The sequence below is a fragment of the Myotis myotis genome, unplaced genomic scaffold (genome assembly GCF_014108235.1).
Source record: "Myotis myotis isolate mMyoMyo1 unplaced genomic scaffold, mMyoMyo1.p scaffold_m19_p_3, whole genome shotgun sequence".
NCBI classification, from domain to species: domain Eukaryota; kingdom Metazoa; phylum Chordata; class Mammalia; order Chiroptera; family Vespertilionidae; genus Myotis; species Myotis myotis.
Window position 1 is genome coordinate 28961393 of NW_023416335.1, and position 27141 is coordinate 28988533.

At 43.2% G+C, this 27141-nt stretch overlaps 1 protein-coding gene across 1 annotated transcript in view; it reads left to right on the top strand.

Annotated features, from left to right (window-relative positions):
* The window catches only part of COL4A1 (collagen type IV alpha 1 chain), a 137658-nt gene that overhangs the window by 90547 nt on the left and 19970 nt on the right, over positions 1–27141 (top strand). Inside the window, exons 13-34 of the mRNA XM_036300534.1 lie at positions 591–677; positions 1165–1191; positions 1350–1400; positions 2248–2292; positions 2377–2430; positions 4923–4964; positions 6596–6680; positions 7041–7076; positions 7776–7940; positions 8789–8884; positions 11103–11186; positions 12002–12072; positions 16494–16685; positions 17251–17419; positions 20147–20239; positions 20327–20431; positions 22445–22542; positions 24289–24439; positions 24660–24773; positions 25678–25845; positions 25956–26045; positions 26887–27039. Of these exons, the coding sequence (XP_036156427.1) occupies positions 591–677; positions 1165–1191; positions 1350–1400; positions 2248–2292; positions 2377–2430; positions 4923–4964; positions 6596–6680; positions 7041–7076; positions 7776–7940; positions 8789–8884; positions 11103–11186; positions 12002–12072; positions 16494–16685; positions 17251–17419; positions 20147–20239; positions 20327–20431; positions 22445–22542; positions 24289–24439; positions 24660–24773; positions 25678–25845; positions 25956–26045; positions 26887–27039 (2176 nt within the window). The remainder of the gene's footprint in view (positions 1–590; positions 678–1164; positions 1192–1349; positions 1401–2247; positions 2293–2376; positions 2431–4922; positions 4965–6595; positions 6681–7040; positions 7077–7775; positions 7941–8788; positions 8885–11102; positions 11187–12001; positions 12073–16493; positions 16686–17250; positions 17420–20146; positions 20240–20326; positions 20432–22444; positions 22543–24288; positions 24440–24659; positions 24774–25677; positions 25846–25955; positions 26046–26886; positions 27040–27141) is intronic.

Here is a 27141-nt window from a genome sequence, read left to right on the forward strand (position 1 = left end):
AGTAATCCTGGAATTTATACAGTTGAATTTTTTAGAACTCACTCATTTGGGGACTCACTGTACTTCCAGTTGTACCCAGCAGTGAGGATGGCTGAGGAAGATAATTCTTGATGGTTCTTCTATTGTTGGTTTACCTAAAGATACCTCCTTTCTTCCCAGGCTCTATTAGGCATTTTGTGTCTTTTTCAGGACATCAAAATGCAATTGGACAGTATATACTAGAATGTATATGCTTGTATACCTGTGTTCTAGTATGTGTATATATACACACATATATGCTGTTTGTATATGTATGCATGGTCTGTACATACATGCGTTCATACATGTGTCCTATAGATGATCAGGTTCCATTGCTATTACTCAAGACAGTGGCTTTCGTTCCCCCTGAGAGATGAAAGTCTCCTCCTGGCTTTAGATACTAATCGTGCCCTCTTCCTACTGAAACTTCATTTTCTGCTAAGACAAGGATAGATGAGAAAATAGTGTAAGAACACTTTTAAGATAGATGTTTTATTTTAGGCCCCCTCTGCATTTTTTTTCAATATATAATTATTTTTTGCCTAACTAGTTCCCAATGTTTTCATCAACAGGGCGATCAGGGGGTCACTGGCCCTCCAGGAATGCCAGGAGAGGCTCAAAGGGAAGAAAAAGGAGAACTTGTCACTAAAGGAGAGAAGGTATGAAATGACTTTGTCCACCGAATGTCGTCTTGCTAATTTTGCATAAATTCCCGGGGATCAAGAGAAACTGTGTCAAAATTGGGTTTCTCCAGCTGTGTTCACCCCTGACCTGGAGAACAGATTTATAGACTATTCATCATGTAAAAGATGGGCATCTGAAAGCAGAGGCAGCTGGTCCTGGGTAGGAGAAAGCCTGGTTTGAGGCTGACTCACTCAAGTGAGGGCTTTTTCAGTCCACCCCAGTGGAGGATGAGCTGGATCAGCGGAAGGGACACCAGCTGTGGATCAAGCATAATTAATTGCCCTTTTAAAATCCATAATCCAGTCAAGGTGAGGATGTGAATGCTGGAGACCAATGTAAATTTCTTTGTTACTATATCAGGAAAAGGTTTCTTTTTTCCTTTCACGTGTTCAATGTCGCATATAAAAATGATTAGCCATTAGATAGTACTGATCGACCTCTCTCTCTTTAAAATTCTTTTAGGGTATTAAAGGTGACCCTGGATCTCCGGTAAGTACTAAATTCTTGTTGATCATTATTATCTTGTGGGAAACTAACATATTGGAATTAAGTTACAAGCTTATTTCACTTTAAGTGTAATATTTACTTAATTTAATATTTTACCTAAATGTGTGAATGAATCTAACTCTCTCCCCCCCCCCCCCAAGGGAGTGCCAGGGTATGGAGAGAAAGGTGAACCTGGAAAACCAGGACCCCGAGTAAGTTCTTTTAAGAGTCTTTTTATTCCTATTGTAAATCGTTTTCCTTACATTCCTAGAATCACAGGTTCAGGCACACAGAAGAATGGAAGAGACTGGGAGGGGTTTTCTGGTTTCTCCCTTTCCTCTCCTGAAGGGCTTTTCTGAAGCCCCTGGGAGTAGAAATACGGAGAGCTGTCATCACCTGAAAAGAAGTCCCGGAAGGTTGAGGCCCTTTGTTATTCACACCCCAAGACAGTCTGGCATGGGTGGGGGCCTCTCTGAAGAGCTGCCCACCTATTGGTTCCCCACTGATTGCCAACTGTCCACTTGCTCAGAGCCCTTGGTGCCCTTTGCTGTCACCTTCCCAGGCCAGCTCGGACCTCCACCCAGATCCGAGGTGCACATCCTGGAGTGGAGATGCTCAGACGCTTCTCAACCCCCAGAGTCCTGGTGAAAGGACACCCTCCCAGTTTCCGGTAGCCTGAGCGTTTTCAGTTTCTCCCCAGAAATAATGCTGGAAAACCTCCACTAAAACCAATGCTCTGCATAGCAGCTACCAAATGCTCACTTGCCAATAGGGAACCTTCCCTGGTGGTAGCTATGCTGCCAAATGTAAGGGTACCTTAGAAGATCTGGAACTAATCAGGCTCCATTTTTTTTTTTAAATGGAAAAGTCCTCTTCTGTTGTAACTTACTCATAGTTACTCAGTGTACACTCTATTCCTTGTTGTAGTGGCATCAGCTTACACAGAGGCTTTCTATGAGAGATGACATAGGAACTTGCATTTGAATCAGAGCCTTGTTGTTCCAGCATATTTGCTGTGATTGTTGATGAAATACTAATATTTAAATTTGTATTGTACAGGGAAAGCCTGGAAAAGATGGTGAAAAAGGAGAAAAGGGGAGTCCGGTAAGTATTTCTCTGTGATTTTTGAAAGGAAGCTGTTGGCCTTCACTAGCTGACGATGGTTGTTGCCTCTCCTGTTTCCTTTAGGGGTTTCCCGGCTCCCCAGGGTTCCCAGGACAACCAGGACAACCAGGCTTTAAGGTAAATAGGGGCACTGTTTTGAGTTTTTAACCTTCATTTTGTAGGTCAGTTCAGAAATTTTGACTAGAATAGTGGCTTATGGACTCACAAAGAATTACAGTTATTTATGCTCCATGTGAGCAAAAACACAACTTAACGTATTGGTTTTATTTGTAAGCATAAATTTTTTTAAAAATGAGATGTTAAGTTTTTTTTGTAGTAGATTAGTTTTTCCTGATTGTAAACCACTCCCAGAAAATGCAAAAAGATATTGTGAAGAAAAATAGCTTATGGGATCTTTCTATTACCCACTCAGAGATGGTCAGAGTTAGTAATTGTCCTATGTACACATATGTACATGTGCTTTTAAAAAATGATATTGCATCATACATCCTGCTTTGTTGCATAATACTATGAAGTGGATATATTTCTATGTCCATAAATGTAGTTATACACTTATTCTTTTTTAAATATATTTTATTGATTTTTTTTACAGAGAGGAAGGGAGAGGGAGAGGGATAGCGAATTAGAAACATCTGTGAGAGAGAAACATCGATTCAGCTGCCTCTTGCACGCCCCCTACTGGGGATGTGCCCACAATCCAGGTACATGCCCTTGACTGGAATTGAACCTGGGACCCTTGAGTCCTCAGGCCAATGCTCTATCCGCTGAGCCAAACCAGCTAGGGCTATACATTTATTCTTTTATTGTCCATGCCTTTTACTTGGTATTTAGGCCCCTTCCACATTTTTATGATTACAACTTATTTTTGTTCACTGGTCTGATCGTTTCCCTGTTATAAATTCCTAAAAATAATGTTTGGGGTCAACGTTTAGACTCTTTTGGAAGCTTTTGCCATGTGCCCCCAAATTGCCCCCAGAAAGGCACCTCTATCAGTTTGGGGCCCTTTCATTCGGCAACTGCTGGTTATCAAACTTTAAAAAATATTTGTTATTCTGATAGACAGAAAAAACTCATTGCTTTATTGTTTTCTTTTAATCATGAGAATAGGTAATACACATTTCTACTAAAATAGAAATATAGTTGACACTTTAACAATATGGATTTGAAATGCATGCATGTACTTACAAGTAGATTTTTCCCCCCAATAAGTACATACAGAACTATAAGTACATACAGAACTGTAAATGTATTTTCTCTTCCTTATGATTTTCTTAATAACACTTTCTTTTCTCTAGCTTACTTTATTGTAAGAATAAAACATATAGTACATATAACATACAAAATATGTGATAATCCCCTGTTCATGTCATTGGTAAGGTTCAACAGTAGGCTATTAGTAGGTAAGTTCTCGGGGAGTCAAAAGTTATACATGGGTTTTTGACTGTGTGTGGGGATCATTGCCCTTAACCCCTGCATTGGTCAAGGGTCAGCTGTAATTTGGAAATGTTTATCTCTAACAATGAATGATAAACTAGGGAAAGGACCTCAAGGTTTGCTTATCAAAGCCAGGGACAAAGGGAGAAATTCTATACAAAGGCTTTAATTTTTTGAGAAAGTACAATCTTGTAGAATTTAAAAGGTAAATATGTTTGGAATATATTAGCTAAGATATTTTTTAAATTTCACAAATACTTCTAAAATTCTTCTCATATTTATGAAAAACCAAAACAGCCAATTTGATTTAATGCCTAAGTTTAATTCATTAGTTTAAAAGGAAAAAAAGTACATTCATGGAATAATGGCATATCTTAAGACTTTTAAAAGTATTACGATGTTTATATAAGAACAATATATAAAATTAATTTGGGGTTTTTTTTCATCTAATATGGATTAAACTAAGCCTCAAAGTGACCAGAATTTATCCACTTAATGTTTTTAAATAATGTTGGATTTTAAGGGGAAAGAAAAAACCATAAGTATCCTTTATTACGATTTCCAATGCAAATTTGGACATTCTTACACCTAAAGACCTCAAATAAAATGATTTCTTTAAGAAAAATATACTAAGAAATCAGAATCTTTCATATCGTTTTATTTCATTTATTTTCATTTTATTGTAAACCACTGTGTACGAATTCCGCTTACAAATGAGTACACAATTTCACTGCTCTAAGCAAAACAGTTTTCATTTTTGCAAACAACATTTTACTTCTGGTCCATATGCATAGTTATACATATTTATAATCACTGCATGTAACTTTTTTTTTTTAAAAAGTACATTCTTCATGTTTTTGCTGATTGTAAAGTTCTTCAGGTAAAGTTCTCTGAGGGAGCGTACAGTCAACAGAACAAAAACTGCGAGCTTGTTTGTCATGTGACTAATTGGCTTCCCATTAGTATCTTGTAGAAACTTTTATCCTCATATGTCACCCTTATGCAAAGCAAAATGAAATGTATTTGCTTTTGTTATAGTTATTACAGAGCACTTTAAGCTAATCGGGATGGGAGGTATTGAGAGGAAAATATTTCTTGCAAAGTTTAATTGCTTTCTGAAAGATCACTACTCTTTCTAGTTAAAAAATGCTGAGGTTATTTTTTTTCTTTTGTAGGGAGACAAAGGGGAAGCAGGTCCTCCAGGCCCACCTGGAATTGTGAGTAAGAATAATGTTTGCTGGGCTGGAGAGCCTTTGAAATGAAAAAAGGAAAGGAGTCGAGGCCAAGCAGTTGCTTAGGCCACAGGCTCTGCAGCATTCCTAGACCGACATTTTTATGGAAAGGGATTGCATACAATCTGAACGAATAATTTTATATTTTTTATGGTGTGGAGTTTGGGTCTTACTTTTTATTAAATTTTGATCATTTCTGCATGTGGGTAAGAATAGTAGCCACATACTCTGAAACTTTTTTGATTTAAATGGTCCATTGAGGAAAACATTATCAAAAGGGACAGATCATCCACAATTTGACTGCTCTAAGCAAAACAGTTTTCATTTTTGCAAATAACATTTTACTCCTTGTCCATATGCATAGTTATACATACTCATAATCACTGTATGTAACTTTCTTTTAAAAAAGTACATTCTTCATGTTTTCAAGTGATCTTCAAGTAATCATTTCCAATATTTTGTCAGTGTTTTGCTATAATTATTTTAACCACTTTGCCCCAAAGCTTTTTTATTTTTTTAAAATATACTTTTATTGATTTCAGAGAGGAAGGGAAAGGGTGAGAGAGATAGAAACATCAATGATGAGAGAGAATCATTGATCAATTGCTGCCTACATGCCCGCACTGGGGATCGAGACTGCAACCCGGGCATGTGCCCTGACCAGGAATCTAATCATGACCTCCTGGTTCATCAGTTGATGCTCACCCACTGAGCCACACAAGCTGGGCATCCCCAAAGCTTTTTTAAAATGATGAAAATGTTACCGTTCTCTTATTTCCTGCCATTGCACTGTGTTGATGAATGGTTGTAAAAACCATTGTGTGCGAGACTGAGTGTATGGGGGCGATGGGTGGTGGTGGTGAGTCATTTCTCCTTAAGCTACATTTCCAGGCATAGGATCATTGGATTAACTTCTCAAGCTTTCTTAATTCTTTTAATTCTCCATATATACTGATGACTCCATTTTTCATATTTGTGATCCCGCAGCAGCATTCAAGTAACCTGTTTTTAGCTTAACCTCATCAGCAGATTTTAATAATACCCAGTAATTTAATTGCAGCAAAGGAATTATATTTTAAGACTAATAATGAAGTAATTTGACTTGGTCATTTTCTTTGAATTTTAGTAATTTAGAATTGAGTGGGTAAGTTCACTCCTTTTTTAACGAGGCAAAAGTGCATTCTTTTTGCCTTCCATCCTTAGGGCCTTAAGGAGGTCCCCACTTTGGACCACTTAATAAAAAAGAAAAGAGAAAACTCTTCCAGTAAAAAAGTTGGAGTGTTCTGTTGCAAACAGTTAGAGGAATTGTAAGGGTGTTCTGCTAGCACTCTTTAAAGGAGACTACTCACGTTATGGCTTATATGGACATTTAGAAATTCCAAACCTAAACCTTGGAATTAATATTTTTCTAACGTCACCTCGTTGGTAAAGCTCCTGCCTGGTGGAGTCTCTGCAGGAGGACATTATGGAATATTTATTTTGTATGTTTTGGCTCCCCCTGCCCCATGACTGCTTCTCTTTCACATTTCATGCAATGACAGGACACGCATTAGCTTCTTCATCTATAGCAGCAGCCCCTGCCAGGCCCCGTGGTGATCTCGTGTTCTGTAATTCAGGTGATCGGCACAGGACCCTTGGGAGAAAAAGGCGAGAGGGGTTTCCCAGGGCCTCCGGGGTTGAGAGGAGAGCCAGGGCCCAAAGGTAAGTTGCTCTCTGTTGTCTTTCCCTCTCTTGCTCTTACCTCCTCTCCTCCTCCCCCTGTCTCTCTCATCCTCTCTTCCTCTTTCTTCCATTTTCAACCTGCACTCGTTTGCACCTTGAAAACATCTGCGTCCCTCGCAGGACCGCGTGGTGACCGAGTCTCAAGCGAGCTCATGTTTCATTGTCACACTGTCCATCCGGGGGCCCCTCTCCTGGCATCTCTGTAGCTTCAGGGGCACCGCATTTCCACGCGCTCAGGCTCCCTGTTCCCCTTGGCAGTGGGTACTCCTGGGCACAGAGATATAAACCATCAATCAGGAGTGCACCAGTCTCAGCCTGTCCAACTCTTTCTCGTTTTAGGTTTCCCAGGACAACAAGGCCAGCCAGGCCCCCCAGGTGAGCACCTTGGACTGATTTTTAAAGAATACTGTCAATCTTCTCTGTGGTTACATTCTGAACGTTTTATCATGTACATTAGATATTTGCATAAAATGTTTAACAGTTCTGTAGCACCATTTTCTAGTTATGAAAACAAGATGTGTTCATGGGAAAGGTGTTCATTTTGTAAGGGACAGGTTACAGGGGTGGGCAAACTTTTTGACTCGAGGGCCACAATGGGTTCTTAAACTGGACTGGAGGGCCGGAACAAAAGCATGGATGGAGTGTTTGTGTGAACTAATATAAATTCAAAGTAAGCATCATTACATAAAAGGGTACGTACGGCCTTTTTTTTTTTTTTTAGTTTTATTCATTTCAAACAGGCCGGATCTGGCCCGCGGGCCGTAGTTTGCTCACAGCTGGGTTAGCATGTAGCTAGAAACGTATTTAACCGGTGGGACTGTTCATGTCTCTTGTTGAGTCACACCTACTCTGCCTGACTCTGATCTTTTCCTTCAAGTTAATGTGTAGAAAGCATTTGACTGTCAGCATTTACATGGTGAGAAGCCTGCCAGTTTGATTCAGTTTTACTTGTTTCAGCAGTTCCCCTTTTAGTGATGGTCACTGGTCATTTTTCCTTCAACAGTTAAGAAAATTAGTTTGTGCGGTTGACATTCAACTTGTGATTATTTAGGTGAGGTTTTGTTCTGGTTTCAGGCATCCCGATACCTGGGCAGATTGGTGCTCCCGGCTTCCCTGGTGAAAGAGGAGAAAAAGGTGACCAAGGATATCCAGGGGCGTCTTTGCCAGGACCAAGAGGAAAAGATGGATTCCCGGGCCCTCCTGGGCGTCCCGGACCTCCTGGACCGCCAGCCTACATAGGTAAGCTCCCTCTGGGACCGTTTTACGTGGTGTCCCTTTGAGGACAGACTGCAGGGCAGGGCTGGCCCAGGTCTTTGAGGGGCTCCGGAGTTCACATGCAGTACAGAAGGCTGGTGTGTCCAGTGATGGATGAATTCTTGGCAGCCCACTTAGGTGTCTGCAAAATTAGCCTTGCTACAGAAAGGAATGGTAAAAATAAAACCATAAAACTGGTTTAAAGGAATAAGAAATATGTTAACTAGCTCTGAGTCTCCTGGCGTCTAAAGCTGAAAAGTGAGCCAGTTGAGTTGTGCAGTTTGTACTGAAATAAAATGTATTCTAGCTTATCTAGAGTCACATAAATGATGCTCAGAATTGAATAGGAACTATCAGTTAGAGACATTTCTCCACAGACAGTCTGCAGCTCTAAATAATTATTGCATTGCTGAAAGTTTGCTTAGGAAAAGTAAGAAGTAAAGTGGCTCAAGTCTTGCCTGTGATGTCACAGATGTATGATGATGGGGAAACCACTTAACTTTTTTGAGCCCCCATTTCTTAATCTGTATAATAAGGATGATGGTGTGTTCTTGGCAAGATAACAATGAAATAAAGTATAAGACAGGGCTAACGAGATATGTTTTAGAATTGTGAAATAGATGTTTCAGAAGTGATGGTGTGCGATGCTGAGGAGATGGATGGATGCTATGTGTGCTGGTCCTGTTTGTGAGCAAACTAAAGCTGGATTTCTAATACTTACCAAGTAGCCCTCAGACAGTTTGGTTCTTCAGGAGAGATTGAATTACAGAGTGTGGAAATACCTAGCTTCAGTTAGGTAGGGATGATCCTATAACTTTAAAAATCCATTTCAGATGGACAAGTGGAATGCCAGCCTGGACCAGTCGGTGATCCGGGTCCTCCTGGAATTCCAGGGCAACCAGGATTGTTGGGTGAAGTTGGAGAGAAAGGTAAGAGATTACTTTTTTTTTTTTAAATGATGATTGTGCTAGGGCCTATAATATACTAGTATGTCTGCAAACTCACTGGCTTGGGTGGACGTGGATGTAGTCTGCCTTTATTTGAACTCACCGCAAAGTCCATTCTAGGATGTGCTTCCCTACAACTCTGCTGGGATTTTCCTGTTGTTGGATTTTGAGAGGCAGCTCTCACCTGGGAGACAGTGCAGAGGCAGGGCCCTGATGTCAGAGTTGCTGCCTTCTCCATGACTGGCAGCTGAACCTCTCAGACTGATGTCTTACTGTGGCCTTCCAGTTCAAAGTTTGAGAGTTCCCTTCTCAGAGGAGGCACATCTTTCAAGCCAATCACAAATGCATGCTTGGGATGCTCACCACCCATCTAAGCCATAATCAGTGTGAGCAAATCTCATGGACCAGCTGTCTCCACCCAGTGCTCTCAATGTTATCTTTATTCTTCCCAAGTTTTTGCTATAACACCAACCCAGGACACATCGTAATCCCTTCACCATCTTGGAAACAGAGTGGATATCACCGCACCGACAGTCCTATCTTAGAGTGAAATAAACAAGGGATATTCCAATATGTGTATGCCTCTCAGTACCCAAGGGTAGAACAAATAAGAGGTTGCTCCCCAAACTGACCCCATTGTACCATTTCTGGCTTTAGGTTGCTAAGAATTTTTACTCTTCAAAAGTCTAAAACACAAATGCTTCATGGAGAACAGTTTCAGCTAAATCTTTGAATTTTGACAGCCATGCAAGTTACAGAACCTTAGATGGAAGTGATCTCAGAAGTCATTGGAGCTGGGGTGGGGATTCCCCCAGTCACTGGTGTGTCCAGTGATGGATGGATTCTTTATGGCCCTCTTAGGTATCTTTGCAAAATTAGCCTTGCTACAGAAAGGAATAGTAAAAATAAAACCATAAAACTGGTTTAAAGGAATAAGAAATATGTTAACCAGCTCTCAGTCTCCAGGCATAGAAAGCTGAAAAGTGAACCAGTTGAATTGTGCAGTTTGTACTGAAAATAAAATGTATTCTAGCTTACCTAGAGTTATTTGTCGTTCAATGAATCGCTCTAGTTACCAGGTCGGGAGTCCTTTCTGAGGTGGGCTACTACATTTTATGACAGAGCCAATGGTCAGAAGGTTCTCTGTACTGTGATTTTGTTTATCTGTCTCTGGAATCCTAAGAGAAGCCTCTTTCTTCCGTGTCTTCATGCTCCTGCTCGAGAACCATCAGCCCGCCCAGACTGCGGTGCTAGTGCCTCTCCCCGCCCACTCCTGGACTCACAGCACACTTCCATGGAACCCAGGGTGCCCAGAACGTAGCTGAGATGTTAGCAGACTTGCACTTCGTGTCTGTCCCATGGCTGGGCTGCTGTTCTGCCCCTGGGAAGAACTCAGAACGAAGCAGTGCACCGTGCCCAGAGCTCAGGGACGTGAGGCTGCCTGCATTGGTCCTTTTCTGTCCCTGACCGTGGGGCCTGCTGGAGAGGAGTGTGCATTCACCGTCCCTGGGGCTGGGGGCACCCATCCAGGCGAGGGCACAAGGGTGATGCAGACCAGCCTCTCTGACTTCCAAACATGGGTGTCTCCACATGCACTCTGCTCTGCATTAAACCTGATTTGTGCCTAGAAACCAGACATTTTAAGGTTTAGGATACCCTAAGGCCTTTGAGCTTAGTTTGAAAGTCAGGACATAAGATGTTAAAATTTCCAAAGAAAGGCATTCCCTTCCATTTTTTTTGTGCTGCCATCTCTCTACTTTTCCATCTCAGTGTCAGGTCAGTTATTTGTTCTTGCTTTGGGGGCTTCTTATTCTCAGTGATCATCTGTCAGCTTGCTGCCTGGGTTTAAGTCCAGGAGCGATATGTACAGTTTGCCAACAAATACTAAAAAATAATGGGAAGTTATAGAGTGGGAGACAAAATTGTAGCAGTCAAAACTTCAGGCTGATGGGCAAAATTGAGTTCTGGATCACTTTTTAGTGATTTTTTGAAAGTGGTTACCCGTGATGTGTGGCCAGTGACAGGGACACAGAGCAGGTTAGCAGAGGCGTCCGGAGCAGGGGTTAGGTAATTGAGAAAGCACACATTTGAATGCATCACTATTAAAATGACAGCCTTCTTTGCCCTTTTATTCTGTCACCACACTGCAGGGACTTCTGTTCACGCGTTACATAAAAGTACCCTGTGTTTCCTTTTTTAGGTCAAAAAGGAGAGGGTTGCCTTGTCTGTGACACAACAGGACTTCGTGGACCCCCCGGGCCACAGGGGCCCCCAGGAGATAGAGGTAAGACCCCCACATGTGAAAGGGACCAGGTCAGAATTTGCTTCAATGGGCTGGAACCTTCACGGTGAGACGTATCTTAACTCCACGAGAGACCTGATTTTCTGCATTCAGAACTAAAGCATAATAATGAGACTGTTATGCTCAACTTCCGGGATGTGTTCACTTTGTTGAAAATTATCAAAATGTCCTATAAATTCACTGTCATTAAAATGTCCTGATAAAAGGATAGCAACATATGGCTTACTCAGCTCTGCAAATTTCGTCATCTTGAAAGAAGTTAACTGAATGTTGTTATGGGAAGTGGTCTGGGGCAGGGTGAGGCGACTCAGAGCCATCCCACTTCACTGTTACCTTTATGCATTTGGGGTCACTTTTCCCTTTCTGAGCTCATCTTGAGCATTTTCATTATTACTTTCTTTTTTTAAAAAAAAATACATATTTTATTGATTTCAGAGAGAAAGGTAGAGGGAGAGAGAGTTAGAAACATCAATGATGAGAGAGAATCATTGATTGGCTGCCTCCTACTTGCCCCATACTGGGGATCGAGCTCACAACCCAGGCATGTGCCCTGACCAGGAATCGAACCATGACCTCCTGGTTCATAGGTTGACCCTCAACCACTGAGCCACCATGGCCTGGCTCATTATTCCTTTTTGAGATTCTTAAAACATCATTCATTTTGTATAAAGACCTTTGTACTTTGAATCTTGTATTTTTGTTCTTTTAAGTCTCAAAAAAATTTAAAAAGCTTTTGAGTAATTAGAAAGTATCTCATCAATAATGTGCTGTAATTTTTTCTCTGTGTTTTATGAAAGGTTTCCCGGGGCAGCCAGGGCCCAAGGGCGAGAAAGGTCTACCTGGCAGGGACGGTCTGGAAGGATTGCCTGTGAGTATGCCTGTCTGAGTTCATGTCCATATTAGAAGGTGTATATTTTTACATTTGCAATACAGTGTCTGCCGTATTTGGGAGCTGGTAAAAGTATCTCTTGGTCCAGCAGTCTAGAATTACTCCCTGTGTTCCTCTTCACTCATTCCCCTGAGAATGAGCAGGACTGTTGGAATCCAGAACCAGCATCTCAACTGCCCTTCTTCTCACCTGGTCAGAATTCAGTTGCCATGTACCTGTGTCCAGGTGCAGCCGAGTGCTGGTGTGTCCCTTTCCCGCAGGGTCTCTGGGAGTTCTTGAAACAAATGATGCCACCAAGGGTTACCTCTTAGCAGCGACACTGTTGAGTTGAATTGTCCTTCTGCACAATTATTGCTTATCATTCTAAATAATCTACAAACTTATGTTCATGGATAAGTTTAGCACCAATAGTTTCTAGGGAGAGAAGGAGGGAAACTGACCTGTGTACTTCTAGGGATTTGAAATATTTTTTATTCTTCTTCTAACAGATACATATTTTGAAAATTCCTAACACCAAACTCTATTTTAAAGATGCTTTTTTATATCTAAAATGAAATACCTCAATCATATGGATGTGAAACCTTTCAGTTAATCAAAATAACAGCTTCTTAGCTCTTCTAGTTTGTTTTAAAAGAAGCCATTGAAAAGAATAGTAATAATCTTAACTATTGAAGGACATTATTTTATTTCATATAATTAGCTTTATGCATTTATATGTCTAAAGCTTTTGAACTTTAGGAGATTGTTCTCATCATATTTTCTTGGTTCTTATAAGTTCTGTAAGCATTAACTAGTTCCTACAAATTACTTTCATTCCCATTTTCCCTTTCCTTTTGTCATAAATTGAACCTCAAGTCTTTAGCATTATTCTTTTTTGTTGTAGCACTTTAACATTCATATTTAAGAAAAAATATTACAGGATGCTTCTATAAAGGCGGGTCAGGGTAAAAAGGAGTTGAAATGGGAATGAAACAGCTAGGATTTAGCAATAGTTTTCTCCTTTTGAAGTTGGGTCTTGAGATCCTGCTTTCCAGATCTTCCCTGGGCCTGGGGAGATAAGTTAGAAATTGCAATTGTTTAAAATATTTCTAAATCCATTAGAAGGTCCCATCGCTGGGAAGCCCTGGCTGTGGTGGTGATCAAAGGCGGAAAAACCTTGAAGGCAGCAGTAAAGGATGCTTTTAACCTCTGGACGTAGTCTTTATCTACTTGGCCTTTATGGAATTCTTCCTGCCTCCACTGTGCCCGAAACCTAGTCCAGACATCCATTTCTCCAGCCTCAAATCTAATAAAAAGGGATAAAGGGGAAGGAGATGAGAGAGAAGGATGGTTGAGTAGAAGTCATGATAAAGAAGAAAGTAAAGAAAACATACCACAAAAATTTTAATCCTATGCCTTCCCCATCAGGAGCTGCTTTCTGTAGATGGGGAAAAAAATGCCTAAAAATTGTTTTATGGGTAAATAATTTAATTTAGAAGAGAGTAATTTTCCTTTTATTTGAGGCTGTATGGTTTAACTAGCTCAAAAGTGTGGTTCTTATGTCAGATTTGGCTGGAGGCCAAAAGAGGTACTCAGGAACCCATGGAGTATACCCAGATGTAGATTAAAATGAGAAAGTGATGAAGTACTCAGAGTTTTCATTTGATGTAGATGGCACTTCGGTGACATGGTATTTTAAAAGCTGAGTGTTTGATTTTGGGGAAGAAGGACAGATCACAAGAGTCTGGCTCCTGACAGATGTGGAAGCCCGCGCTGCAGGGGCAGGCTCTGGTTGCTGGGAGCGGGTAATTGAAATGAACTCCTCCTGGCTTCCCCACAGGGGCACCACTTTTTAGAAGCAGACCACACAGCCATCGGATCTTCTCGTATTTGTGCAGCCAGTGCTAAATTTTCAAGGCGCTATTTGATTTCCTCCATATTTATCTTAAGGGATGTGGATCAAAAGACCTTTGAATTGCTTAGGATTAAGAAGTTCTGTGGCAAAGTAACCCCATGAGATAGCCTAGGGTCATAGATGTTCCTTTTCAAAAAAATCCAGATTCCTCCCTTGAATGATAGTGAACAAGGTCATCTTTATTTTAAAAAAATAATATTTTCTCACCCTTTGCTCACAGTATCAGAAAACTATATTTCTGAATAATCACTGTAAAATAACATAATGATGCTTCTGGATTGAGAAAAATATACATTGGTAATAATTTCTTACATTGGTATTTATTTTTTATTGGTGGATGTTACCAGTTCAACATATACTTTCCCCAATATCTCCTTAGTTGCAGACATTAAGGACACAAAGATAGAAAACCTTGGTCCTGCTCTCAAAGCCCCGAAAGACTAGTATAAAGACAGATGTGCAAGCAAAAGTTCCTAATAAACAAAGCAAGTTTTACAATGAGAACCACATGTTACACCATGGCGATACAGGAAAAAGCAGCTCTACCTATCAGGAAAGGTTTCACAGAGGACTCTAGCTTTAGCTGAGGTTTAAGGATGCATAGGAGCTAATATTAACCCAAGGGAAAAAGCTACAAAATTCCACAATACCTTGCAACTAGATAATGAAATTTCCTTGACCTTCTGCTAACCTTTCTAGTAGGTGGCTGGTAGAGATAAAGAGTTCCCATTCTTGGGACAAGAGCAGATAGGTTGAGCATCTTCTACCTTTGCCAAGTACATCTGAATGAAGTATCCTCTGTTATAAGGGGCACGTCGAGCTCAGGGCCAGTTCCAACCAGCTCTGTCTGTCCAGGAGAACTTTCTACCATGATAGAGATGTCTATGCCTGGCCTGTCCAGTTTGGTAGCCACTCATCAGTGGTGGCTATTGAGTCTGTGAAGTGTGGCTAGTGTGACTAAGGAGCTGAAGTTTTAATGTTATTTAATTTAAATGTTTAACTAGTATTGGACAGTGCAGACTTGTTGCCGACTCTCCAGGCTTCTGGGAGCACACTGGATGGTGTTGGTTGTGCATCTAAGAAGGTACAACTGTGCCATGTTTGGTATTGAAAGAGCAGCTGCTCATTCCTTAGCTGGCATTGTTTCAGCTTGGAGGAAGCAATATGGGCAGGAAAATGATTCAGCCCTATTTAGGTTAGTCCCAAATTTACCACTTGTTTGACCTGAGCAGGCCTCGGAACCTCTGCCAGCCTCATCTCCACATTTGTGTAGAGGCAGCTTTTATGAGATAATACCTGACTCTTCAGTGCTCATGTGGTGTGGGGTTAAAGTACAACCAGAAATAAGACTTTCTGACTGTTATCTTGAGTATTAGCTCCCTCATCTGCTAAAAGGTGCTTTGAATATTTTTCCTGCAGAGTTGGGATAAGAATCATATATATGTATGTATGTACATACACACACACACATACACACACACACACACACATACATACATACATACCAATGATTGGGACACATGGTATGCGCTTAATAAATGGTAGCCACTTCTTAAATCTAAATATTGTATGCATTTTGGTATGTCTTTTGTCTTCTAATTCCTTTCTTTGAGACATATATATTACACATTGACACACATATGTGTGATTCACAGATATCCAAGAACTGCTTGAGAGGGAGTTTATAAAAAAAGAACTCAAATTAAATGAATTGTGAAGAGTTTTAAATTCTGCCAAGTCAGCAGGGAGGCTAAAGAGATTTCTCTCACAGGCCTAAGAGAACAAGCTAAGGAGACAATTATTTGCAACCTTGGCTATTTTCCTTGTGAACCCCAACTCTCAGAGTGGCTGGTGGAGAAACCCTCTACAGGTGTGGGCATACCTTGCAGATTTAACTTTCCAGGAATTGAAAAATGTTCTGTTTGTCTCCTGGGAAAGTCGATTCTGTTGCACTCCCTTCCCAGAGTTTCCTGTCTTCCCAGTGCCCTGGAAACCTCTCCTCCAGAATTTGGAGTGTGAGCTTAAACCTGGACAATTTCAACAGTGACTAGAGTTAGAGAAAACATGGCTCTTCCCAGCCCTCATTGATTCTTAACCACCATCTCCACCTAGAAGCCATTTCTCCAGTTCCTGGGCCCAGGACCTTACACATTCATTGCCCTCCAACAGTTGCTAAAATGTTCTTTTGAATGTTTTAACAGTTGTAAGGGGCAAGAAAGCTACCTAAGAACCATTCCATGAGCTGGGTACCCAGTGCCACACCATTATTCCCCCGCTTGTATTCCAGTCTCTGTTTAGAATCCCTAAAAGGAATATTTGAAGTGTTTACAGGAAGTGAGGTCAGATCATGGCTTTGTCATAGCTATTGGATGGCTTCTAGTAAATGAATGAGGAAATCTAAACACGTTAAAATTTTCTTGATTTCGTATTGACTGTGTAACCAGCCATGCTTGTGTGTTCCATGGATGAATGTCTCCAGGGGTGTCATAAAGCTTTGTCCTTGTAGGGCCCTCAAGGTTCACCAGGGCTGATGGGCCAGCCAGGAGCCAAGGGAGAGCCTGGTGAGATTTACTTCGACATGCGACTCAAAGGTGACAAAGGAGACCCAGGCTTCCCAGGACAACCCGGCATGCCAGGCAGATCAGGGTCTCCTGGAAGAGATGGCCATCCAGGTCTGCCCGGCCCCAAAGGCTCCCCGGTATGTTTATTTCCAGACTCTGAACATGCACTGTACAAATGGCCATGCAAATAATGAGAATAATTTGTATCATATTTACATATTCTCACTTAAATGCTAATTGTCATAAGTGAACTTGTTTCATGGCTCATGGTAAAACTCGCCTGTAAACCTATGCTGATGGTGTTGATGATGTTGACTTGATAATGAGATAATAATGGATCATTGTCTTCTGATGTATTGGGGGGAACTGAAAAGATTTTCTCATGTCGGAAGGGTGGTGAAGTTTCAAGTGAATGGTGTTCAGGTCATCTTTTGTAAGAAGATTCCAGATATAAATGCCTCACTCTTTGAAGTGTCTCCTGATGTAGGATAAGGGAGGGAGGATGATTGCTCAACTTAGAGAAAAGAATGCTGGTTTCATTTATTAACCACAAGTTGATCTTTGTAGAAGGGTTACAGTAAATAAATAGCATAAGCCAGTTAAACCCTGGTACTTATTTACTACTGAGTGTGTAAAAATGTGACATGGACAGGAGTGTTGGTATGTCTTCTAATAAGATTTCTTTTTTTCGTTTCATCTCAGGGTTCAGCAGGATTAAAAGGAGACCGTGGCCCCCCCGGAGGAGTTGGATTTCCCGGCAGTCGTGGTGACATCGGCCCTCCTGGGCCTCCAGGGTATGGCCCAAGTGGCCCCGCTGGTGACAAAGGACAAGCGGGCTTCCCGGGAAATCCTGGACCCCCCGGCCAGCCAGGTGAGGCCCGAGGACCTCAGGTGTAGCACGAAGATGCACAGGGGTCCTGGACTCAGTGATGTGGGCATGTGGGTTTGGTTTCAGTTCTTCCAGAGGTGATCTGGGCAAGTCCTTCTTTGGCCTTTTTGTACATTCATTTGTATATAAGACTAGAGGCCTGGTGCACGAAATGTGTGCACTTGGGGTGGAGGGTCCCTCAGCCCAGATTGCGAGAGGGTACAGGCCAGGCCGAAGGACCCCAGTGGTGCAGGGTCAGGGCCAGGGAGGGACATGGGAGGTTGGCCTGCTGAGGAGGGACTGCGGGAGGGCTCCAGGGCATGCCCAACCTGTCTCGCTCAGTCCCGATCAGTCGGACCCCAGCAACAAGCTAACCTACCGATTAGAGTGTCTGCCCCCTTGTGATCAGTGCATGTCATAGCGATCAATTGGTTGAGTGGCCTTAGCATATCATTAGCATATTATGCTTTGATTGGTTGAATGGCTGACCGGATCACCAGACACTTAGCATATTAGGCTTTTATGATATAGGATGGGCCAGATAGTATGTAGGATTGGGCTAAAAACATTTGAATATATAGATGATTTTCCTTATAATAAATATATAGCTATACCAGCTAAAGTCAACCTTTGATGTGGGAGTGATTTCAACATAAGCCCTTTTTTTTTTTTTTTCCTCATCTGTTTTCAGTGTTTCCCAGGCACAGTCAGTCCCTTTTGGCTTCTGGATATCCCACAGAGTATACCTTGCCTGTTGATTAATTCTATAACAGTGTCAACTTCATTATTGATATTTAATTCCATGTTGGTTTTAGTCACTTGCTGACTGTTTTTTTCTGTGACTGTGTGTGCCAGGCACTATGCTGTGTGTGCCAGGCACTATGCTAAGTGGTGATCAGAATGATAAGCAAGACAGACATGGCCCTGCCCCCCTGGAGCTCACTGTCCAGGGTTTGGCAGAGCACGTGGAGAAAGGACTATGTGTGGGTTTCCCACAGGCGTGCTCAGGGACAGAGGTGTACAAGGGAAAGCTCTGGGTCTTGCACACATAGGTTCCCAATAAGTTATTAGTAGAATATGACTCAGGGTAGAAATGGAACACTCACATCTTTCCCTAGGAAATCCTGGAATGGGAAGAGGAGAGGCTGGGAATAGCTTGGATAAAAGGAGAAAAGGAAGTGTGCTTCACTAAGACATGTTTTCAAAACTGTAAACAATGAATGAAAGGACTTTGGGTGATTAAAAGTGTGTGACTAGTAAACATTGAAAAACATAACTGAGTAGCTGGATAATCAAACTATCCAACAAGAACTCTGTAGAAGCAATTACATTATGGCTTTCTTGCTTACAGATTTGCCAATTCTGTCGTCAGCCATACATCTAGCCCAAGTTTTATCAATTCCTATGCCTATTGGGAACTATTTCCTTATTAAGACATAATATAAAGTTCATAAGCATTCTGACCCAGAAAGTCTTCGATGGAAGTCCAAGTTTAGCATCCTAATGTATCTGTTATTATTACCATTCTCATTGTTTGTGAGAACATTGATTACTTAGCACCAAATTGTGACTCCACTGATAATTGTTCTCTCTTTAGTAAGAAATGTCTCTTTTGTCACTCCTTTGGGGCAGGGAAATACTGAGTTTGACTTAGAAAGATCCCCAGTATTAGAAAAGAGACCACTGATCACTTCCCTTCAGCTCCTGATTCCCCAAATCTACATATTAAGTGTTCTTTGTACTTCTGGGATCTGAAAACTTGCAGAGCTACAAAATGGAATCAGACCTTCCTCTTGGCCAGAAACTACTATCAGAAAAACCACCTGGGGTACATCTAGATACATCCTGGTAGGATGGGGAAGAAGGCATTGTTGGCAGTGCTGTTGGTCTTTTTCCATATTCTGTAGAGTTTCTTGGCCACCCAGACCCATTCAGCTTTTGGATTAGAAACCTGACCTTCTTTGATCCGCCAGAACTCTGTTTACTCTGGTGACCATAAAAGTCTCCATCTGGGGTAGAACTGATAGCAAATACGTGTTGGAATCAGTCGGGAGGCATTTCCTATACTCTATAGCGCAAGAATGTGTCACTGGGAGGCCCTACGTATCTTGAATTCTCGTAAGGCATGTGAAGAGTTGTTGCACACATTCCTGGAGATGATCCCTTTAGTCCTTTCTTAATAGCTAAATCCTGACGCCCAGTGCATCTCCTGTGCACGAATGTCCTGGGGGCTGGGCTGGCACCTCCTAGCTTGTGATGGTCTTGACAGCAGACATCTGTCCAGCTGCACTGTTACCAGTAATGCATAACCATCCATTTGGCACATTGTGAAGATAACTTACCACCAGATGAACATAATTTAGGTTGCTCTCAGTGCAACTCAGAAATAGTACTGGCTGAGAAATTGAGGGAGAACAGTAAAAGTGTTTTGACTTTTTGAGACAGACTAAAGAAGAAATTCCCCAGGCCCATCTCACCTTTTGTCATGGCAGGCCATTCAGCTTTTCTTGATTCTTACTTTGGACCATGAAGGAATTCTTTAGTCAGACAAATCTAGGTCACTCTGGACATACATTTTGGGGTGAGGAGGAACAACACTCTGTGAGAGATTCTAGAAAAATAGAGGGAGGAAATGGAGGTGTGCAGATGGAGGTGTCTGTCCAGGTACACACAGTGCGCTCAGAGGACGCAATGCTGGGCTCACGCGATGTCCTTGCTTTTTTTCCGCAGGTCTCAGGGGTGAAGCAGGAAGAGTCATGCCTTTACCTGGCCCCCCTGGAGCAGATGGACTTCCGGGTTCCCCAGGTTTCCAAGGGCCCCAAGGTACTTTTAAGTTCTACTTCACCTGGAGGTGGAATTGGAACATTCTCAGGTTTTTCTCATGCTGATCATTGGTCTTGCCCACAACAGGTGACCGAGGTTTCCCTGGAACCCCAGGAAGGCCTGGCCTCCCAGGAGAGAAGGGCGCTGTCGGCCAGGCGGGGATTGGATTTCCAGGGCCTCCAGGCCCCAAAGGTAAGCCTGCAGGATGAGCTCAACCATGAGTGGGACCGTAGCTTTCATTCCCTGGCTGGTCAGCACCATGGGCTGTGCTCTCTCTGGTCACCTTTACTTGAACTTACGAGAGTACAAGGCAATGGACATGAAGACGCTATGCGAGTAGTGACCGTGCAGATATGAGAAGGCTTGCTCATGACCTCACAGTGCCGTGATGTCAGTCACTAAAGCCATGGGTGAAATGGTGCCTGCAACACAGTGATTTGGTTGGTGGAGTTGGAATATTAGGGGACTGGAAGCTGCACGGGAAGCTGGCAGATGCTACATGCATTTAAACTCACCCAGAGGAAATTCTCTGTCATTGGTGAAGGAAATACACAGCCAGTGGGACCTCCAGCCGACTGGGCTTGGAAGTCGGAAGGAAGGTCATGGGCAGGTGCGGGGATGGCAAGGCCTCTGCACAGGGGGCTAGTATCCCCACAGGGTGCTGACATTTTAGAACCAGCACTTCTTTCTGAAAGTTGTAAGGAAGTAAAGAGGACAGTTTCACTCTTTTTTGTTGCTTTCTTATTCAACTAGTTCTTCAGGTAGACCCTGGCCTATAGACTTGCCATGACGAACATGGTCAGGACTGCGAAGGTGCTATGAGCGATAGGGGGCGTGTCTTTCCCATTTGGATGGGCATCATGGCCCCAGTTTCACTGGCCATTTGGCCCAAACTGAGTTTAAAGACTTGTCCAGTCTCCTGGCTTTTTGTCTAGAGCAGCCGTGGGCAAACTATGGCCCTCGGGCCGGATCTGGCCCGTTTGAAATGAATAAAACAAACAAACAAAAAAGACCGTACCCTTTTATGTAATGATGTTTACTTTGATTTATATTAGTTCACACAAACACTCCATCCATGCTTTTGTTCCGGCCCTCCGGTCCAGTTTAAGAACCCATTGTGGCCCTCGAGTCAAAAAGTTTGCCCACCCCTGGTCTAGAGGCATGCATCACACCTACTGTCATGGTTACAGCCTAGATATTTTGCGGACCAGAGATAGCAGCCTCTTTCCTCTTAGAGCCACATAATAACCACCCATGTACGTGGTTACTTCTGTCAGGTGTAAAGAGCAGAAGGCCCTTAATGACCCTCCGAGTTCATGGGGGAAGGCAGAGGCCTTCTCCATGTCCACGGACCCCACTATATTCCATATGAGAGCCATACCATTGCCATCATGACAGGTAAAGTTTAACTGATTAAAGGTCTTCATTAGAAGCCCTTTGCCCACATCTCACAAAGCTGCTTGGAGGTGCAGATGTTGGTGGGTGGTTAGGTCCACTCTCTGTTGGGACCCCTCAGCACACCAGCCCCACAGCAGGTGCCATTGAGGTGTGTGCTTCTGCAAACTCATAAATGACTGCAGGTCATGGACTGCCGCAGCCCACAGGAGGGGTATAAACCAGCGTCTCTTAGACTTTGCTGCACACGGGAGCCATGTGGGCAGCTGTGTGAAAGCCATGAGAACCTTTGGGTTGGGACCCAGTCTCTACATGTCGCCACGTGCCTCCAGTGCAGCCCAATTTGAGAACCAGTGCTTCTCAAACTTGAATGCATCCAGGAATCACAAAAGGTCTGGTGAAAATGTGGACCAGCTTCCATAGCTCTCTAGCAGGGCAATAGCACTGTTCTTAAAGCATGGCCACACTTGGGTAGTGAGAGTTTAAAGTGCCATTCTTAGTCTGCTAACGCCAACGTGTTTGTGTTTGTTTTGGGGGAGTAGGACGGGAAAGAAAAAGTCATTGAGTAGGAGAAAGGAAGGATTGGGATTGGTCTGAGTGGTCCACGGCCCCCGAGCTGCCCCCCAGGTGGCCCTGGTGGCACTGCCATGACCAGATGATCTCATCTTCCTCTTAGAACCACCTCTATGGGGCTTCCTTTTTGTTGGCCACCTCCAATCAGTTCAGTTACCCCTGAGCAAGCGTGAAAGAAGTGAAGAAAGTGGGAAATAGCATTATTATATTCATTCTTACTTTGTTTCTTCAAAATAGGCGTTGATGGCTTGCCCGGAGATCTGGGACTTCCTGGGAATCCAGGTCGCCCAGGAATTAATGGCTTCCCTGGCAACCCAGGTCCGCCCGGCCAGAAGGTGGGTACTGGGTGTTTTCTGGATGGCTATGTCCTCCACCCTTGTGATTAATTGGACACACACAATGTGGGTTAGTAATCTCACGGGCTCTATGGGATCAGCATGTTTGGTTTTTAATGAAATAGCATAGAGTAGAAAATACCCAAGAACACAGCACATAGTAGTAAATGTTTTGGGGAAAACCATCTGTTTCCACTTTACGAGTATTCTTGCTTGTGTGTATACTGCATCTCAGCATACAATGTCTGTCTCATTGTGGGTGGCAGAAGAAAGCTGTTTGAAAGCCATTGTCCTACAAGATGTACTAGCCCCTCTGGAAGGTCTAGCATAGCGTTTCTCCGCCTCTGCATTATTAACTTGCTGGTCCAGTGATTTTTTTGTGGTGAGGGCTGCCCCAAACATTTGGGATCTTTAGCAGCTTCCCCCATGATACTTAAGGAGCACGCCACACCCACCTTAATTGTGACCACCAAAAACATCTCCGGATATTACCAGATGACATCCCGGGGGAGGGAGGGGCGCAAAATGGCCCTGGTTGGGAACCCCTGGGCTAGTGTGACTTCAGGACTCTCCTTGCCCTCAAACATCCCCTCTGTCCACTTGCTCACAGTTGAAATTCTGCTCAGTAAGTGTAACTGACTCTTGGATAGATCCGTTTCTGTTCTGATGGTGAGAAAGGGAAGTGAAATTACCCGAGCGCATCAGTCCTAAAAGGGAGAAAGGGCCAAGGGCAGTCCTTTGTCGATATAGAACTCGCTGGTCTATTTCCTTTCTGTGAGGAGTGCAGGGAAAGCTGTGGGGACCGGGCAGGGGTGCGGGGAGGCAGCTGCGCCTCAGTGACCCTGGGAAGCTCCTTCCTGAGAAACACCTAACTTCCTGGTGTCCCTGCTCCCTGTGGCTAAGACAGAAGAGAGGCATCCGGAAATCTATCTTTATAAAACACTCCTAACCTGCACTTGATTTGAACATTAGTCAGTGGTGGTGGCGGGTGGATCACTTTAACTCTGTGGTTAGTAAACACCAAATGCACATGGAATTAAGGATTTGGTTCATGAGTTAAAACACTGTACTTTTTCAAATATCCCTTGGATTGAGTTCCTGGCATTTTGCAAATTTCCTGCTGGGATGTGTAGAGAAGTCACCAATGCCCCCTCCTATCCAGAGTCCTCATCTAGAAGTTGTGACCAACAGTGGACACCAGAGGGCACTGTGACGGACATAATGGCCACCTACTGCTTCACACAGCCTATGTCAGCGCCTACATTGGGGCTGTTTGGAAAGCACTCTCGGGCCCTCAAGATACTTCCTTTATTTTTAACCATCTGCATTTGTCAAAGCCCTTTGACTCATAAATAGATTTAAATGTTTAATTTGACGTGAAAGCCTTCATTAAAGCAAAAACTACATAAAGGGTGTCCTGTTCCTGTCCTGGTACTTTTCCTCTTCTTACGAAAATATCTATTAGCTGGGCCACTAATCATATTCAGACAAGTGATTGGGGTGGGGGATGGGGGGTTGCCTCTCCCTCTTTGTAAAATGAAAACGATAAAAATTGCCTACCTTTTTGGCTCATAGTGAGATCGAAAGGACATAGTAGGTATGAGGAAGCTTTGCAAATGGAAGCGGATTGGGCAGGTGTTATTAAGTGCACCACGGAATCAGTTAACAGTCTGCACTTTTGCACTTGGCTGATAAAATCATGGGCTTTGCTGGTGAACTTGCTTCTCTGTGTTTGGGACTTTCCAGGGAGAGCCCGGGATTGGTCTGCCAGGACTCAAAGGAGCGCCAGGTCTACCAGGCACTCCTGGCACACCTGGGGAGAAGGGGAACATCGGGGGACCAGGCATTCCTGGAGAGCATGGAGCCATCGGACCCCCCGGCCTTCAGGGAATCAGAGGTAACTTCTTACAAGTAAATTTGGACTGTGGCAAAGACTGGGTCTGTTTATTTTGTGTCCTCAGAGCACCTATTAGCTTCTGAGTGTTTGGTGAATGAATGATGAAAGGCCTAGAGTATATGGCTTTCTGTTGCTGTGGCTTATTGTACAAGTAGGTAGTGTGTGCTGTGAAACATGCTGTGGTCCCCATGCAGTCTACTCACAATTTCTTCCCAACCAGGTGACCCAGGACCTCCTGGATTACAGGGTCCCAAAGGAGCTCCAGGAGTTCCTGGAATTGGTCCCCCTGGATTGATGGGCCCCCCCGGAAGACAGGGACCACCAGGATCCTCAGGTGATGTGACATTCATCCAGAATGATTTCTTCCCCAAATCATATTCATAACGGCACAGGAGCTGATGCTGGAGTTTCCCATGAAGTTAGCAGAATCTGTGACTAAAAAGGCGAAAAGTAAATTCTATTTGTGGAAATAAGTTTGGTTGTCGCTTAAATGTAGTCACAAGTATCTTTCTTCTTCTCCCACGGGGCTTGGTTTATAAGACCTCCCCTTTATTGTGCAGTCGATAACTTTTTCAAATTCAAAATGAGGGTGTGTATATCTTATCTGTCCATGGAAGAGTTAATAAGTTGTGAATAATCTGAGTCGACTTCTAGAAGCTTCCTTTGCCTTTGATAATAATTGTAGAACTGAGACAGTGATGGTGGACTATGGCAAGACAATCAGTGAAAAGTGCGAAGAGAAGCTAGTCTTAGATCTAAACACTGCGGAGAGATGGGGTGGTGTTTCGAGTGCTGATTACTGACTCCCGATGGCAGAAAGGAGGGTCTTGGGACATTGTTTACCCACCAACTGCCTCAGTGACCCCAAACACCTCTCTCTGGGAAGGTGACAACCAGCCCAACCTCCAGCGGGGGAGGGTTCACATACTTTCTGCAGAAAGTAGCAATTAAGCTCACTGAAGTGTATTGCACACACCTGTAAGTTCTCCTAAACAGCGGTTCTCAACCTGTGGGTCGTGACCCCTTTGGCGGTCGAACGACCCTTTCACAGGGGTCGCCTAAGACCATCCTGCAGATCAGATATTTACATTACGATTAATAACAGTAGCAACATTACAGTTATGAAGTAGCAACGAAAATAATTTTGTGGTTGGGTCACAACATGAGGAACTGTATTTAAAGGGCCAGAGGTTGAGAACCACTGTGCTAAAGGTTATTTGCTCTTCACCCACCTTCAGGCCCACCTGGAGTGAAAGGAGAGAAGGGTTTCCCCGGATTCCCAGGTCTGGACATGCCAGGACCCAAAGGAGATAAAGGCACTCAAGGGCTCCCCGGCCTAACTGGACAGTCAGGGCTTCCTGGTCCTCCTGGACAGCAGGGGACGCCAGGACTTCCTGGGTTTCAAGGTAAATGATTTGTGAACTTCTGCCCCAAAATGATGCTGAGGCGACACCTTACCTCATCATGACCCTCACTATATGTCATCAGCATTCACAGTCCTTCCATCTGGCCACAGGTCTCAAGGGAGAGATGGGCGTCATGGGGACCCCAGGGCAGCCTGGCTCTCCAGGACCAGCGGGCACGCCAGGATTTCCGGGTGAAAAAGGTAGGGATCTGATAACTTCAGAAAAGCCTGTCTGATGTCTGTGTCTTGATGCTTCTTGGGAAATTCTGCAATGGTTATAGATGATGTTTTATTTCAAGAGGCAAAGGAAAGAAGTTAAGAAGATCAAGCAAGGGATCTGGAAGATTCCTCTTACAGTAGGAATTCATGGTGCACAGTGTGTGTGCTCTGCCAACAAATCAGAGAGGAGACAAGTTTCAGGTGTTATTGACACAGTTGAGATTCTGTGTTTGTGTGTGTGTGTGTGTGTTTTGAGAAATGGTGGAAGCTTCAGTCACGTGAGGTCACAGGACCTGAATCCTTAGACTTAAATGAACAAACTGGGCAAATTCATGTCTTAATTTTTATTTCTTATCTTGCTATTTTAACTTGGTCCAAAATAACGTTTTTTTAAAAAAAATGACTTTGCATGTGAGACATAAAAACGGTGATTGATTGATTTGTTTAGTAGAACAGGAAAATTCCTCTTCTATTAGTTTGTATAGAATTGAGTGGCACCATGAACAGGAGTGATAAAGGTATTTAGGGAGGAGAGAAAATCAAAATTATTTAAACTAATAAGTGAAGTCACAAATATTAGAATTGTTAGCAAAAAATGAATTCTAGAAAGTGGCTTTATTGTTCATTGACCTGGGTCAGATTCTTCTAGGTAACTCAAAACCAAAGGTAACACTTACCATTTAATGCCATTTCTGGATAGTCCATTAGTGCTTTAAACTTTCTTTCTCAGTTGTTTCCACGAGCCAGAAAGAATGCCACACTTTGTCACTGCCTCTGAGATACTTGGTCACATCTCACTGGGTGTCTTCTCTTTCCTCTACAGGGGACCATGGCTTTCCGGGCTCTGCAGGACCCAGGGGAGACCCTGGTGTCAAGGGTGAAAAAGGAGCTGTTGGTCTCCCTGGCAAACCTGGAACCATGGATAAAACTGGCATGGACACCATGAAGGGTGAAAAGGGAGATCCAGGAGATAAAGGTAACCTGGAGGGAGGTTTTAACAATGGAGATAGAACGACTTGCCTAACCAGTGGTTTGGTTCTCCACCCGTAATATCAAACCAGCCCGTGTTTCTGCAACA